This window comes from Mirounga angustirostris, unplaced genomic scaffold (genome assembly GCF_029215605.1).
Source record: "Mirounga angustirostris isolate CCGP_5_RB_7025 unplaced genomic scaffold, mMirAng1.0.hap1 SCAF_4, whole genome shotgun sequence".
NCBI classification, from domain to species: Eukaryota; Metazoa; Chordata; class Mammalia; order Carnivora; family Phocidae; genus Mirounga; species Mirounga angustirostris.
Window position 1 is genome coordinate 109,432,671 of NW_026991712.1, and position 16,838 is coordinate 109,449,508.

The 16,838-nt window shown below is 37.6% G+C and overlaps 1 protein-coding gene across 1 annotated transcript in view; it reads left to right on the forward strand.

Annotated features, from left to right (window-relative positions):
* DPYD (dihydropyrimidine dehydrogenase) overlaps positions 1-16,506 on the forward strand; it is an 800,443-nt gene extending 783,937 nt beyond the window's left edge. Inside the window, exons 22-23 of the mRNA XM_045897134.3 lie at positions 13,547-13,687; positions 15,968-16,506. Coding sequence (XP_045753090.1) covers positions 13,547-13,687; positions 15,968-16,141 — 315 coding nt within the window. The 3' untranslated portion in view covers positions 16,142-16,506. The remainder of the gene's footprint in view (positions 1-13,546; positions 13,688-15,967) is intronic.
* The last annotated feature ends 332 nt before the right edge of the window (positions 16,507-16,838 follow it).

Here is a 16,838-nt window from a genome sequence, read left to right on the forward strand (position 1 = left end):
ATAATAATAGTAGTAGGGGACTTTAACGCCCCACTTATAGCAATTGACAGGTCATCTAAGCAGAAAATCAACAAGGAAACAGTGGCTTTGAATGACACACTGGACCAGATAGACTTAACAGATACATTCAGAACATTTCATCCTAAAGCAAAATAAACAAAAATACTGATTCAAAGGGGCACATGCACCATGATGTTTATAGCAGCATTAACAAAAGCCAAATTCTGGAAAGAGCCCAAATGTCCATTGACTGATGAATGGATAAAGAAGAGGTGGCGTATATACACTTCGGAATATTACTCAGCCATCAAAAAAGAATGAAATTTTGCCATTCGCAATGACGTAGAAGGAGCTAGAGAATATTATGCTTAGTGAAATAAGTCAGTCAGAGGAAGACAAATACCATATGATTTCACTCATGTGTGGAATTTAAGAAACAAAACAAACAAATATGGGAGGGAAAAAGAGAGAGAGGAAAACCAAGCAACAGATTCTTAACTATAGAGAACAAAGTGGTGGTTATCAGAGGGGAGGTGGTCAGGGGGATGAGTTAAGTAGGTGATGGGGATTAAGGAGGGCACTTGTGATGAGCAGCACCAGGTGTTGTGTGTAAGTGTTGAATCACTACATTCCACACCTAAAACCAATATTATACTGTATGTTAACTAATTGGAATTTAAATAAAAACTTGGAGAAAAAAAAACAAGTAACCTATTGCTGAACCTTCAGTTGTTTCCAGAATTTTATACAAATAATACTATTATAATTATCATTGTATAAAAATCTTTGTGTAGAGGTCTTATTGTTTTCTCAAGAGAAATCACAGGATATATTTTAGGGCTTTTAATACATATTGCCAAGTTGCTCTCCAGGAAGAGTGTAAATTTACATTGCACCAAAAAATATAGGAGGGCCCATTTTTTAGACACCCATCAGCAATGCATTTATTTTTAATTTTAACCAATGTAATAGTCAGAGTGTTTCATTTTTTTCTTTAATTTTGAATGTCTAAATAGTAGTGAGATTGGCATGTTTTTATGTATTTTTGGACCATTTCTTCTTTTGTGAAATTACTACTCACTCTTTTGACCAGTTTTCTGTTGGAATATTTATTTTTTATAAACTTTTTATATACTGCCATTTGTCTCATAATTTGTATTGTAGTGTTTTTATATATACGTAGAGCAGCTTTAGCTTTATGTAGTTACATCAGGCAAAAACTTATCTTGTGATTTCTCTTTCTTTATTTGCTTAGTTTAGCTTTTTCTACTGTAAGATCATAAATATTCACCTCATCTAGTTCTTTTAGAATTTTAATATTTACATTTGACTAATTAATCTAAACCTTTTGTTGCTTTAAAGTATCAAGTACGGTTATAGGTTTTTTTTCCCCAAATAGACAGTCATCCCAAGATCTCAATGTCTGCATTTTAAAGTGGCCCCTTCCATCTTTCAAATTATGACTCAGTGACAAAATGTATCATAAATTGCATGACTTGCTTTACATTCAAGTTTTTAACCTCTCAAAATTTGCTAAATGATAATGATGTTGTATTAATCTCTCTGTTTCCTGATTTCTATATCATATCCCTTTACAATTTATCTAGACTTTTCCTATATGTTGACTCAACTATTCTCCATCACTTTCTCTTTTCCATGCTTCAGACTTTTGCTGCCCACTATCTTCTGGATACCTCCACCTGGAGAGTCTAAACAAGGAGCACAAGGGCCATCATACTTTAAACTGATTATCATTCCATCCAAACTCCTCTCCATCCTGAGTTCTGTGTCTCAGTGAACAACATTGAGGACCATTCTCTTTCCTAAGCCGGAAACCTGAAATTTAGCCTAGATTCTAGCCTATTGTTCATCCCACTCGTGAATGGGATCATAGGACATTCACCAATGTCTATCATTTTTATCTCTTATGTCTCCCTCCTCTTCTGTCCTCTCCTTCCAAGGAGACCTTAATACAGTTCTTTATGTATTCTTTCCTAGAATTTTGAAATATTCTACTACTCCCACCTTCTTTTGTCATTCTTACCTAATGCATCCTCCAACGATCATGGAGTAGTCTTTTAAAAACGCAAGTCTGATTTTTTTTAACCACTTACTTAAGATTCCCACATCTTAAGGTAAACTCCTTAGCATAACCTTCACACCCTTCATATTTTAGCTTGTCTTGGCCTGAGCAGCTTCAGTGGAGTGGTAAAAAGTAGAACCCAGGAAGTGGTAAATTGAAGAATTAACAAAGGTTGAGAAAGTAAGAACAAGGTATATGGAATACTCTTTTCTGAACAAGGTGCCTGGAATACTCTTTTCTAAACTTAAACTTGATCAGAAGGAAAGTGACAGGAAGAGAAAATAGGGTAGAGGGGAAAGATTGGTTTGTTTCTATGTTAGAATAATCGAGGTTTGCATGACTTTATGTGCTCTGAGAGAACAGCTAAAGCTACCAGAAAGGGTGTGATTATGGAAGCTATATCTTTGGCAAGTAGGTTGGGGACGGAGTTCAGGCAATACATTAAGTCGTCTTGTGTTAGAGAAAGGACATCTCTTATGATTTTCTACCTACTGCATGCCATATGCATTTAATGAAACTGAATTTGGACTTAACCAGTATCATTTTAGTATGTAGCCATGTTTAAAGAAAGTGACCATAAAAAGTCTTATTTTCTTTCATTGAAATACATAGCAAAGTTCATAATATTTTAACAGATTACATTTATGCCTCATGGGGTTGTAAATGAGAATTATGTGAGGTGCTTTTAGCCTGCATCAAATATACCCTAAATAAATATTACCTACTATTAGTTATTATGTCAGGAATGGACAGGTTGAAGGAGAGAGTAGGTTGGGGTGACTCCCCATTCCCATTTTCTTCAATGAAATTAACTCAGGAATGAAAGTAAGAATACATAAAGCTCTGGAGGCCAATCAAGTTGGAAGTTTTGAAGAAGCTCAAATATTTTCCAGGAAATCTTTATTGCATACCTACCATGAGACAAGCAATGTGCTAAGAAATGGGCATCTGTAGTATAATAAATAAAGGAGACACAGCCTCTGTCTTCATGAAGCATACAGACTTGAGACAGAAATAGATATTAAGCAAAGAATCACACTAATAATATAAAATCATATTTGTGATACAAACTATATAGAAAAAATAAAGGAGGTATGGAGTCTCTTTCATAGGAAGACCTTGTTTAGACCAAAAGAGCAGAGGAAGGCCTCTCTGAGGAACTGTCATTTAAGGAGCCCTAAGAGCTGGAATGTTTCAGGAGATCCATAATGTGGTCCTGGATTTGGTGGGTGGCCATGGCTGTAGAGACAGAGGAAGGGATGAACTTGATGAAGTCATGTTAATTCTCCTTCTAAAACTTAGTGATTCTCATTAGATGTTGAGGGACACAGGCCAGTAAGGAGTTAAGAATAAGGAGACCAAGACAATTAGGTTCTTTATGGTCCCACTAACTGAGATAAAGTAAAGATAATGAGTCAGGGTTTTGTTCTTCATGGTTTTAGATTTAATGGGCTTTTTTGACATAGGATGAAAATTTAGATTTGAGCATGTTGAAATTAATGCACTCAAGCAAATCAGGGACCTATCCTGGAGGATATCAAGGAAAAAGAGTTGACATTTTGACTACCTACTGTGTGCTAGACACAAGATAGAAGCTTCACGTCTATTTTCATAATTATTACTTAACCTAATACCCTACACGGGAGAAGGAAGTTCTGGGGAAGCCAATGAGAAGAACTGAGTGAAAAAAAAAAAAAGAAAAAAAAAGAATAACCAGAAGGAAATGATGATGTGTGTGCGGGGGGAGGGAACCAAAAAAGAAGGAAGTCTTAAGAACATAGAAGTGTCCACAGGTCTGAAAGCTGCTCATCTTGGCAACAACACCTTGTATTGTTTCCTTTTATCTTTCACACATAAGCACTGAGATTCCAACCTCTCGTTGGCAAACATTGTCATATTCACCCATACACTCACTTTGTCATTCATCCAGCAATTATTAGTGTACACCCACCGTGTTCCAACACTGACGTAGTCACTAGAAATTCAGTAGTGAACAAAACGAAAGCCCAGCCCTTGTGGCTCCTACATTTTAGTAAGGAGAAACAGACAAACAAGTAAACAAGTGAATGCGTACTATGTCAGATGGTCACAGTGCTAGAAGAAAATATAGCAGGATTAGGAGAATAAGAATTGCTAGGGAGGTTGGTCAGGAGAGGCCTGCCTGATTAAATGGCATTTGAGTAAACACTGGAAAGAATGGAGAATGAATGATGTGGATAGATACCTTTGGGGAGTACATCCCATTCAGAAGGAACAGAAAGGGCAAAGACCCTGAAATAGGAGAGTCTTTGGCAGGAAACCATTGAGGCTTTTTCAAAGGAAGAAAGACACGATATGACTTAATTTTTCAAAGGATCCTACTGGCTGTGACATTGATACAAGATCCTAGATGGGCAAGGGCAGAAGCAGAGAGACTGGTTAGAAGGCTGTTGTAACAACCCAGGCGAGAGATTGGCAGGAGGGAGAATAAATCCTAGATAATGTCAGAAGGCCTCGACGCCATTGTTTCAAATGAAATGATGTGTGTGGAAGTATTGTACACAGCATCGTTCTGTTCCAATGTAAGAGGCCGTGGTTATTGTTATTCTCATACATGTCCCACATCCATCGGCCCATTATTTCAGACCCCATCTGGATGGTGTGGCTGTGTGGTTGTTCAGGCCTCATTGAAACGAACAGCCACATGCCCTTTAAGGGCCGTCTCTGTGAGTGTGAATCAGACCTCGCTTCTCATGCTTTTATTGTTTCTCCCACCACACATACCCAGGTACACGGTGTACTTCCCTCTGTTGCTCTCATTGCTTTTATGTTTCCCCTATGGTGTTTCTTCTTTTCTTGACATACCATTTTTCCTTCTTCCCTTTCTCCTGGAGGGCCTGGATTGTCTGTTTTCATGCTTAATATTTTCTCTGTCCACCCATCTGTATATTTTAGCCTGTTCCTTCCTTCCTCTCTGCTGGCCTCTTTATAGATTCCTCTGTTCAATAGTTTAAACTCCATGACACTGCTTTGTTTATCCTCTCAGCTAGCACAGTATATGATTCCCCATCTGCTACAGAAAGAGCCCCAGTGCCCCACAAAGTTAACTAAGCCCCTCTTGTCTGAACAAGTTTTTCAGTCATGCATTCAAGTTTCTAATCCACCCCATCTTCCCTGGTTAGGAGTGTGACAATATTATTGCTAAGCAAGCCATGCTCAATAGATCTCATCTTTTGTTCTTTTTTCCTTCAAATGCCTCAGATAAGATTTAATGGTCTCTTGCCTCGGAGGTAGGCGGTTTCAATATCAGCCCATCAGTAAGTATTTATTATTTGCTATGTGACCAGCAGTGTGCTAAGGACCGGGTTTACATCCAAAGATGTAAAACACACGGTCCAAGGCACAGGAATTTTCCCGACCTCGGTGGAAATGTAGCACTGACATGTATTTACTATGCACTCACTGCAATCCAGGAATTGTGCTAGAAACGAGGAATACAAAATGAATTTAAAAAAGAAAGACATCTATCCTTATGGAGCTCATAGTCTAGCAAGGGAGAAAGACACATGTTAAAAATTATTTACAGTTCAATCAAATATGTACAAAATGCTCTGAGAACACAGAGGAGTGAGAGGGATTAGTTCTGCCTCGGGTAATTGTGGAAAGCTTCACAGAGATGGTGATATTTAACATGGAGTTTAATAAATTAGTGTTAATTAAGCAGAGAATTAATAATAAAAGCTAATATTTATTGAGTACTTAGGAGGTTTCAGGCTCAGTTCTACATGCTTGTGAATTGACTCATTTAATTCTCACAGTAACCCTATCAGGGACCTTATTTTTCCTATTTTACTGATTAAATGATTGATAACCAGGTTAAATAACTTGCCCAAGATCACACAGCTAGGAAGACATCAAAACCAAGATTTGATTCCAAAGTCTGGCTCTAGAACCTGGGCCCTTCAGCACTATCTTCTGTGTCTCTCACAAAAGAAAAAGAAAGAGAAGGAAGGCAGTATTTCAAGCAAATCTGTATGTTTGAAGAAAATGCAGCCATAGGACCTTAAATCCAATATACAGTCCCTGGATATCAACCAGGTAGTAGGGTCTGACTGGTAAACCCATTCTTTTTTCAGTAGGAATTCATAGAAAGGACCAAACTGAGAGGCAATAATGAGGAAAATAATCCAGTTTTCTTGATCAGTCTTAACAATGTAAAAGGGCAAAGGGATGTACTAATTAAGCTGCTAGCCATGTCAGCTAGAGCATTGAGTAGTTATTCCCAGTGTTTAACTGCGACTACAGGGTCCTCAAGAACCAAGTGTTTGCTAGTCACATGCTATCCAGCTTCTCCCTGCCCCCTCGGGAGCTAAAAATAGCCTCAAAGGCCCTCGATCCTATACCAGAATGGTCTGAGGCCCTAAGGTCAACCTGGCATCCAGCTGACTCCCTTTTTAGCAAGCTTACATCTTGACTTCCATTTCATAATGAAACAGCATTTATTATATAGATAGATATAGATAGATATAGATATACCCTATTATGGAGCTGCCAATTTTATGAAAGAAACAGAAACAGAAATGAAGGATTCTGAGGAAGAAGACGGTAATCAGAACAGTGCTGGAAGACTGAGATAAAGTAAGAAAAAGAAGGCTGTCCTCCTAGGTGTAAAGGTCTTCTTCTGAAAGGTGAAGCAGGACTTTCTGAAGATGCTCCTGACATTCCATAGGTTCACTTGTGCTAGAGAAAAGAAACCGAAGACAGTTTTGTCTCCTCGCTGAGAACTGAAGTGACAGTGTGCACATTTGGCCCGGCTAAATGAGAAACGTGCTTTATTCCCAGGCAGCATATAACAGAGATTTGAGAGTCTGCCAAGACTTATAAAGTCCCCCGAATGCTTCCCACTTCTGTTGATATATATGAGAATGAATTCTCATTCTCTTTACGAAGCCAGGAATGTATCTCTAACATCTTTGAATTTCTGGGTAGGAAAATGAATGGTTTAGGGGCACTAGTGATGTTTTCATCTCTTCTTCCTGCTGCTTCGAGTAAGAGATGGACTGCATCTCATAAGACTGGCAAGACAGTGTTGGCAGGAGACCAGTCAGCCTGATCGAGTGGTTTATTTCAATTGAATTGTGAGAGAAAGGAGAAAAGTACTCAGATAAAACTGTAAGACCGTATTAGATACTACAGAGCATAAAAGAGATGGCACAGAAAGAAAAATAGTGGAGGACTATCCCAGCAATTTTCAGAAGATACCAGAGAAATAGGCCGGGGCCACATTAACATTCTCAGTTGTCTTCTATACCAACAAATAGCAGATGAAAAAGTATTAAACTGAGCTTTAAAAGAAATAAACAGAATTTGGTAAATATCATCTCTTACATCTTATGGGGATGTTTTGTGATGTGATCCCTGCCTGGAACATAACAATGGAAAAGTATATCTTGTTTAGATAAATAGGTCTAATTGAAGAGCTGGGGGAGGAACAGTATATGTCAAAAAGATGTACACGTGCACGGAAATCACAAACCTGAAGGTGAAGCATGGAGGAAGCAGCTGCAGGAGAGTGAAATGAATGAAATACAGAAATGTTATCCTGGGACTATGTCACAGACCTCAGAACCAGATGGTTAATATGGACCGTCAAGATAGAGGAGCAATGTAAGCCTTTCAGACTTCAGATGAAAATCCCACTCCACTAAAGGAAAAACATCTGAAAAATTATTGAATTGCCTTGTTGGAAACAATCTCACAGAAGAGAGAGAAGCAATGAGGGGTCTAGCTGCATTTGCTTATTTCTGGCTCCTTATAAAAATCCATTTGAGGGAAGTGGAAGCTAAAAGCATCTTGAAGGAAAGTAACCATCCCATATCATCTTAGAGTTCAGTAGGCCACAAAAAAAGGAACTCTGAGCTTCGATGTACAAGTATCCTCAACCTTTAGTAGTTCTCATTTCAGGAAGTTCAGACAAAACTATAGAAAACAATCCCATAGTCGGTGACTCTAACCTGAAGATGGATCAAGAAGAATGAGAAGTGGGGCACCTGGGTGGGTCAGTTGGTTGAGCATCTGCTTTTGGCTCAGGTCATGATCTCAGGGACCTGGGATCAAGCCCCGCATCGGGCTCCCTGCTCAGTGGGGAGTTTGCCTCTCCCTCTCCCTCTCCCTCTCTGCACTCTCTCAATCACTTTCTCTCTCCCTCTCTCTCTCTCTCACACACACAAATAAAATCTTTTAAAAAGAAGAATGAGAAGCTATCAAATAAAAATTTGATGACCTAATCACTCAGTTTCCCAAGGCGTAAGAAAAGGGTCAAGCATTTTAGATGACTCAGTAGTCAATGGTCATATGAGAAAATAAAGATCACATTACCAATGATGATCAGAAAAGAGTGGCATCAAAGATTAAGGATGTTACAGAATTACCAAAACCTCAAATTATCCAAATTTGGAAAAAATATTAGGAAAAATAAAAATGTATTTTGTCTATTAAAAGTTAAAAAAAAAGGAAAAGAAAATACACCCACTACTTAGAGCAGATGGTATACTGTTAACTTACATTAGTGAGAACTGTTCAATTCCTATTATCTTTCTAGCATCCCCATAGAGAATGCTCTTATAACTGAAAAGACTAGGGAAAACATATTTGAGAGTTGAAGCCCAAGATAGGTAAGGATATAGTAAAAACACATCACATCAGCTGCATTGAATTAAATCCAAAGTGCCTGGCCAGAACTTGCTCCTTTAAAGCCTGAACTACCTACTTAAAAAGAATACAATGATCAGAGCACCAACCTGTACTAAAGCCAATCATGGTCATACCCAAACCTCACTCATCTCTCTCTCCCACTCATGAGCCCCTCCCACTCCTTCTCTCCTCCCACTTAATTCCCAGATTCTCACTTGCTTCCATCCCATCTTTTGGTTTACTTGTTTCTCCCACCTTCCCCGCCAATCTACTACTTTATTTCCAGGCTGATGCTTTGTCTCTGCCCTCCTATCTCAGCATATTTATGCTGAGACCTCAGTTATCAGAGTTCTACTGAATGTAAACTCAAGATTTCCTTTTCTCACTGTGCAGACCCCCTCCCTGCCTCCTAACTCAGAGGATATCAAAAATAAATTGCATGCTGTATTTTTGAAAGCATCTTTGTATGATATTGCTGTATCACACTGCTGAAAAATAAATGTTGCCTCAGGTTCTTTAGAAAAGGAAAAGGTGGGTGTGGTAGGGAAAAGGTAGAAGTAGACCAGAAAGCTTGAGGTCTGACCCCAGTGAAATTCTCCAAAGATAATGAAACTTTTGACTTGAGAGTGTTAATAAAGATGTTATTAAGAAACAGCATAAATTCAGTGAGAACCAACCAAATGATCTCATTTCCTATTTTGATAGGTTTATTAGGTAAGTAGTGAACTTGGAGTAAAAGATAAGATGTGTGACATTGGTAGTGGTACAGATGAGGATAAAGTGATTAAATAGCTATGCCCAAATAATTTAAGTAGTGGATTCCTTTCCCACAGAAGTCACAGAGATTGCCTACAGCACACTGTCCTTGGTCCTGGCCTTTGAATGGCACTTTTATTGACAGGTTTGGAGAAAGTACGTTGCTCAGATGTGTAGAAGACTCAAAGCTAGGAAGAACAGTTAATGTGCCAGACAACAGTCACAACTTGAAAATACTTCACCAATAAAAAATAGGCCAAAACTAATAAATTCATACTAAGCATAATAAATTATGATACAGCAGGGATGGGGTTGGGGGCCCTCTAGTTCCTCTCTCTTTGGTCCTAAACTTCATATCAAACAGAAATATTGACTGATCCAGTTTTTAAAAAATATTTTGATTATCCCAAAGAAATAATTAACTGACAAAGATGTGATTCTCAAATTCTGTAGTCCTTCCCAATGATAATTTTGGGGAACGTTTATATTTAAATCAAATGTATCATCTATACTTTAAGGAATTTAGCATCACTTTCTCCACACACATTCACACATAAACATTTCCACGAATCAGGGATGGCTCTAATCAGGTGTATATCCACACCCTGTTTGGAAGAAATGTAGGTTCCTTAATCTCCACAGATGTGTGTCCCAGAAGGACTAGACTAGCCATATGTCCTTTACTGATTATATGTGCCTTTCAGTGAACTCCAAATTCCATACGTGTTCTCAATGGTATTTATAAGCTGACAGTACTAAGTGGAAGCTTTGGGTTTTAAACAAATGTCCACATTTTCAGGCACAGAGAATGGTAATTCATTTTCTCTGAATCTCTTTCCCAAAATAATTTAAAATGGTTATCAATCTTTTAACCTCTTCCAGATTAAAAAACTATAGTAGCTTAAGAACTATGATGACTTTTTAACACCATGTGCTAATAAAGTTTAGAGCTTCCAAAGACCTTGTTTTATTTAGTTTCACATTAAATAATATTTTAATAAATAACAACCACAAATCTCCAATACAGAGCAGAAGGTATATTTAATATACACAGAATGTGAACTTGCCTCTTACAATAAAATCTCTTGAAATATACATTGTGTCTTTTGAATAAGCCTTGGAGGTTTGATGACTGTCTAGGGAGTTTCCTGTTTAATTATCATTTGAATATTTTCTGGTGATTTCAGTCAAGCAATGATCTGATTCAATAAAACAACTGCTTTGACTGATTTATTTCCTAGATTGAAAAAAATTATATTTTTTATCACATATAAATAGTTTTATAGCTAGCAAGTGACCTCATGGACTTACTGCCTTAAAATATTATTAGAAATATTAAGCATGTCCAGATACTTTGACTATGATTATTTTGTATTTAAAGAAAAGCTCAAATCTTTTTATGATTCTCATATTAATAAAACTGTTTAGTAAATCAACAAGTAGCTATTAGCCCATACAACTATGTGCCTAATATTACACTGTCTAGTACATGAATAAATGAATGCTATATTTATTTTAATAATATTTGAGCACCCATTATGTTTCAGTGATCTGCAGGAGCAAGATATTCCAGAGGAGACACAAAGATGAATAAAGCCTGCTAGGAGACTGCATATAGGAAGCTAAATATAGAAAATATCTACATCATGAAGTAGAATTTGCTAAATAGAGAAATAACAGATGAGTCAGCATAGAAGTGCTTATGACCACAGAATCTGAAGTCAGGCAGCACTGACTGAATCCCTGCTTCATCATTTACTTAATTTTGTACCTTAAACTCATTCACATCATCATGTGTTGAGGTTTAAATGAGGCAGTGCTTTAAAATCATGGCATTGGTCTAATACAAAGTAAGAACTCAAAAGTTGTCTGTTATCATTGCCTCCACATGATAGATAAAATACTATAGGTCATTGGGGGAATAGAAGAGAAGATGGGGAGGGGAGAAGGAGAGGTGGGAGAAAATGGTGGAGACGAAGAAGGGAAAGAGACAAAGAGATCATCAATTTGGTTAGGAAAGGTGGAAGAAGAATTGAGGAAATCTTCATGAAGCAGTGACACGTGAGATGTCTTTGAAGGATGGGAAAGATTTTTCAAAGTGGAGATGAGAAGGACGGGTATTCTGGACAGAGCACTCAACATAAAATTAGGCACCAGAGGAGTCAATTGACAGGTGTGGTTCAGTGTGAAGCATGTGTTCAGTGTAGCTGAAGCACATGCTGTTTGGAAGTGAGAAATAAGACCAAAAAAGATGTTGTTAGAAAGCCTTAAATGTGAGACAATATTTAATTTAACAGATTTTTTAGTAAGGTAGCGAGAAATTTAGTCTGTGCTGTACAGCCTAGATTAAGATGACAACATTACATAGGGTGGAGTGGGGAAAGAAAGAATATGAGAAGGACTCATCAGGTGGGCTCTTAACTTCATTAGAAGTAATGGGAAGCTAATTAGTCATGGTTACAGATTGTAGTAGACATGGAAAGAGGATTCAAAAGATATTGCAGATCCAGAACTCATAAGACTTGACCACAGACAGACAAGATGCTGGAGTATGGAGAAGTTGGAGTAGAATGGAATGCAGAAATTTTAAGCTTCAGATTGGAAAAATCCTACTGCTGTTCACAGGACGAAGGAAATCAGAAGGAAGACTCAGTTTCGTGGTGTTGATGATAAGTTTAGTGAGTGGAGAATCTGAGGTACTGATTTCTAGTGACAGTGCTCATCATGCAGCTGACAAATGTAGATCTTGAGATTGTGAGAGCAACTCCAAATAGAGATACTGATTTGGACATCAAGTGCCCACCTACAAACAAGACTACAGTATAGTTGAAGTTCTATCTCCAACACACTGAAAATAGTGAAGACGGTCTTGTAAAGTTTCTATCATCTTACTCCTTGAGAGATGCACAAATAAACTGTATATAATAATGTAAACTTTGTTTCAGTCTGAAAGCTCCCAGTCATGAGCATATTGTCATTTAGAGCTGAAATAGAGAACAAAAGTAAAAAAGGGTAACCGAGGTCATAAAAAGAAGAGCAGAAAATAAAATGCCAAAGAGAATACAGGAAGATAGCTCTAAGTAAGAGTCAAACCTCCTTGAATGCAGACCTTGAATTCAAACAAAAAAATTATCTTGTTAAAAGTTAAAAACAAAAGCAGAAAATCTTAACAGCATACTAATTTGACAAACATTGTTACATCCTTCTGTTTTTGTTTTATGCAACAAAGTATTTCTTATTGTTGATGAAACATCTTCTCTGCTTCACATATTAAGCACACTTCCAATTAATATGAAGAACAAAGCAATGTGTAACCAACCACATGAAAACTCTTCAGCAGTGAATGAAGAAAACCCTAGTTCTTTAAAAGTAAAAGAGCATCTTCTTTAGCTATTAGATGAACCTGATTAATTAACATAAATTAGAATTTTTAAATAATGAAATATACTCCTCAACACATGACAGGTGGGTATGCTATCAAAGCACTTTTTGAAATGAAAATCTAGAATCCAAATGCAGTGATATAAATGCATAACATTCACATTTTTATTCCCCTCATTCCTGGCAATCTAAAGTTTTCTAGTTTAAGTGCATCACCCTTTGTCGCTTTTTATTACTTGTGGGTCCTTCAAAGTTCAAAACTGGAAAAAATGGAAGACACGACCACTGAAAATTCAAGGTTCATTTCTTCTGTCCACAGAAACAGTTTTAGATCATCTAGCAGAAAACCTATGGAATGCGGTCGATTAGGTCTTGTGTTTCTAAGCTGGAGATCTCTCTCTCTCTCTCTCTCTCTCTCTCTATATATATATATTTATACACGTACATACACATATTTTGCCCATCTTTCAGAAGACAAAAAAATTTAAGCTACAATTATGAAACGTAGATCTATGAGAAGTACATCCCTGGAAGCCTCCTAAGTTACATAATACAACATCAGATAAAAAAACAGAGAAATCTGGACTGATCCTAATTATTGCATGGTAATGTTTTACAATGAACACTGTCAGTCTTTCGGTGCCTACCTTGTAGGATGTCATTGGAAAAGCGCTGCAGTACCTTGGAGCGTTTGGTGAACTGAGCAACCTAGAGCAAGTCGTGGCCATGATCGATGAAGAAATGTGTATCAACTGCGGCAAATGCTACATGACCTGTAATGACTCTGGCTACCAGGTAAGGATTCTGCTGTAATTGGGATGCTGTGAGGCATGTTTCTTCTGGCTTTTGTAGCAGAAAGCATCTTGTGTTGCTGAGTGTGCGATGCCGACCAGACGTGCCCAGTACTGCCTCTCAGCAGGGGCATGTCTGTCCTCTTGCTCTCTGAGCATGGGAATTTTTTCAAAGGAAAGCCATAATTTGTACTAACTGTGCCACTATCCAGTTAACAGTGTTATTTTAATATCGTTTTATCACCCATAACACTGGATGGAAAAATGCAACCAGAAGGAGAAATCCACCCGGTGATGGACATTAGGAAGCATTAGGCTTTAATACAGAAGGGAGGGAAGAGAACTACCGTGTATTGCCATTACCCTGAAAGGACTCAATTCTTTCTACTGGAAGAAAATTCTCTTCCATTCAATATTGACTGGGCTTCGACTACAGTAAGAAAGAAAAAGCACCTTCCTACTGGGGAAAGTGTTGGGACCCGGAATTCCTTTGTGACTGGAGAAGCCAGCAGGTTGTATTCTTACCACACACCACACAAAGTGAGCTGTGGATTCTTCCCAGGGCCTCACCCTTCAGCCGAGAGGCTGCCAGGGGACAACACAGAAGAAGCAGGGATTCAGCTGTCTTCAGTCTCAAAACTACAGAATCATATTATTCTCATTAAACTTTCCAAGCTATGAAGAAGTAGAGTAAAATAACACCTTTTGAGATGATTAATGGAATTTTCAAGGTCGATAAAATGGCCTCTTTTTAAAAATTGAAGTTCATTTAGCTTATTCAGCCTGGAGGAAGGTCCCATGTTGCTCATGGTGGGATTTTGCATATTCCTCTGACCACCTAACAGATATAACACACATATTTTAATTTTTAAAAAATCTCTTCCTCTTTAATTTGATGTTCGTTCTATACCAAATTTTTATATGTGTCACTTTTTTTTGTAGCTGAAATGTGTCTCTAACAGTTATTTTGGAAATGCTAATCCTATCACACTCACTTTCGTCTTTCCTCTAATTAACCAATTAGAGATGAGTCAAGAAGTTCTGTCACTAAAATCATAGCAGCAGGGCTCTAATATCTCAAATCGTAAAAGTTATGACTCCTACCTTAGAATTCTAACCTTGGTACAACATCAGTAAAAAACAAAACAAGCCAAAACACCCATATTAATGCGGAGAAAAAATCACAATTATGCATTTAAAAAGGTTTAAAAAGTCCTCCTTTGACTCTTCTGTCTCAAAAAGATAAAAAATAGAAAATCAAAATCTTCAACTGAATATAAAATTTTATATGCCTGCAAATTTTTAAAGTATAAAAATTTTAAGATATAGGCATTATTTTATTTTCAATTGCTTCTTGGGTTTCTATTTATAAAAGGGTACATAAGGAAGAGAAATAGTTTTTACTCATTCAAACAGCCATCCAAGGTGTTGTTTTATTTTAAAAAACGGCAATTTATGTGGACAAAGTTTCTTATGGTTTGTCGTATCTACAGTTCTTGTTCAGATAGAATATGGTTGTTTCCTTGAAGGTCAGACTCATTTTTTTAATATTAAGCATTCTGACATAATTTACTCTAATAAAACCATTTTCGTTTTTATGTGCATAAAAGAGGGAAGAATTATAGTTGCAAGTAGCTTCAGTTGGGAGAGGGAAACTTTTTTAACAACAACAAAAAATTATTTGGAATTGGATCATAACCCATTTTACATGACAGAGGATAAAAGTCAGAATGGAGGAATTATTTCACTGACAATCCTCAAACCTCAAACCGACACTAAAGCCAACTTTTTTTTACTCCTGTTTTCTTCTAAAAACTACATGCATAATGTGAAATCCAAGCAAATACATTCACTGCCCCAGCTGACCGTGACACTTTTTCACTGTGGAGAACGAGGGATGTGAGGAGAGAAAGCACCCCACCATCCTCGGGGAGCAGACACCCCATCCCGGCAGGACCAGAAGGACCTGCGCTCTGCTCAGAACAAAGGAAACGAGAGAGCTCGTTTCGGAGAGTTCTGAAAGCTTTTCCTCGCACGACACAAGAGAAATACCTCTGAGGAATTTTAAACCATGTATTTCTAATTTAAGAGGATTTCTTCTCTGGTTTGTTTTCTTTTTCTTTTTTCCCCCCTCCCCTCTGGCCTCTCAACTGTTGCTATAGCTGCTCTGGAGGAGGGCTCTCCCAGAGCAGCCCTACTGCAGCGGAGGAAAACGTTCCTCCTAAAATGGGGGCGTTCTTGACCTTTTTGGTCAGTGACAGCAATACTCTACTTCTGTTTGCAGGCGATACGGTTTGATCCCGACACCCACCTGCCCACCGTTACCGACTCCTGCACTGGCTGTACCCTGTGTCTCAGCGTCTGCCCTATTATCGACTGCATCAAAATGGTTTCCAGGACAACACCTTACGAACCAAAGAGAGGCTTGCCCTTAGCTGTGAATAATCTGGTGTGTTAAGGTGATTTGTGAAACTGTTGCTGCGAACTTGGAGGCCACCTACCTGTGCCGATCTTTTTAATTGTGATCATTGTGTTCGGCTCTTGCTAAATGGAAACAAATAGATAATTTCTGAACACATTTCTAAATGAAAACTGTAGATCTCTAAATAAATGTCCGAATTTTTAAAAAATGTCTACTGCCAGGGACCATTCAATTAATGGTCATAAAATGGAATGACTATTTTGTGAGGATAGTTGTTAAATAACTGTGTAGCCGTTAATTGGATATTCACCATTAGTTGTCCATTCTGAAAAATATTAACTTTTTTGTGGCAATTAATGCAGTAGTTTCTAAATTGCCCTGTGCTGTGCTCTCTCTTTGATTTCTAACTGTAAGTGAAATTAAGTATTTTAGAACAAAGTACCATTTAACTTACAAGAAAACATAACTTCCAAGGAAACATTTTATAATTAAAAATTACATTTAATTTTAACACTGTTTCTAAGCAAATGTAATTAGCTCCATAAAGCATAAATGAAGAAAATCAAATAATTATTTACTGTGGCAGGAAAAGAAAGCCAAAGAGGGTTCGCAAAACTTTTTTAAGCCCTCTTTGTTAAAATAGCTTCTTTGTGGGGGGCTAGATACTCAAGTATTTGGTAATCATTCATATCACTCTGCTGGTCCCCACTCATGCCTGAGATGCGTGTTCAAA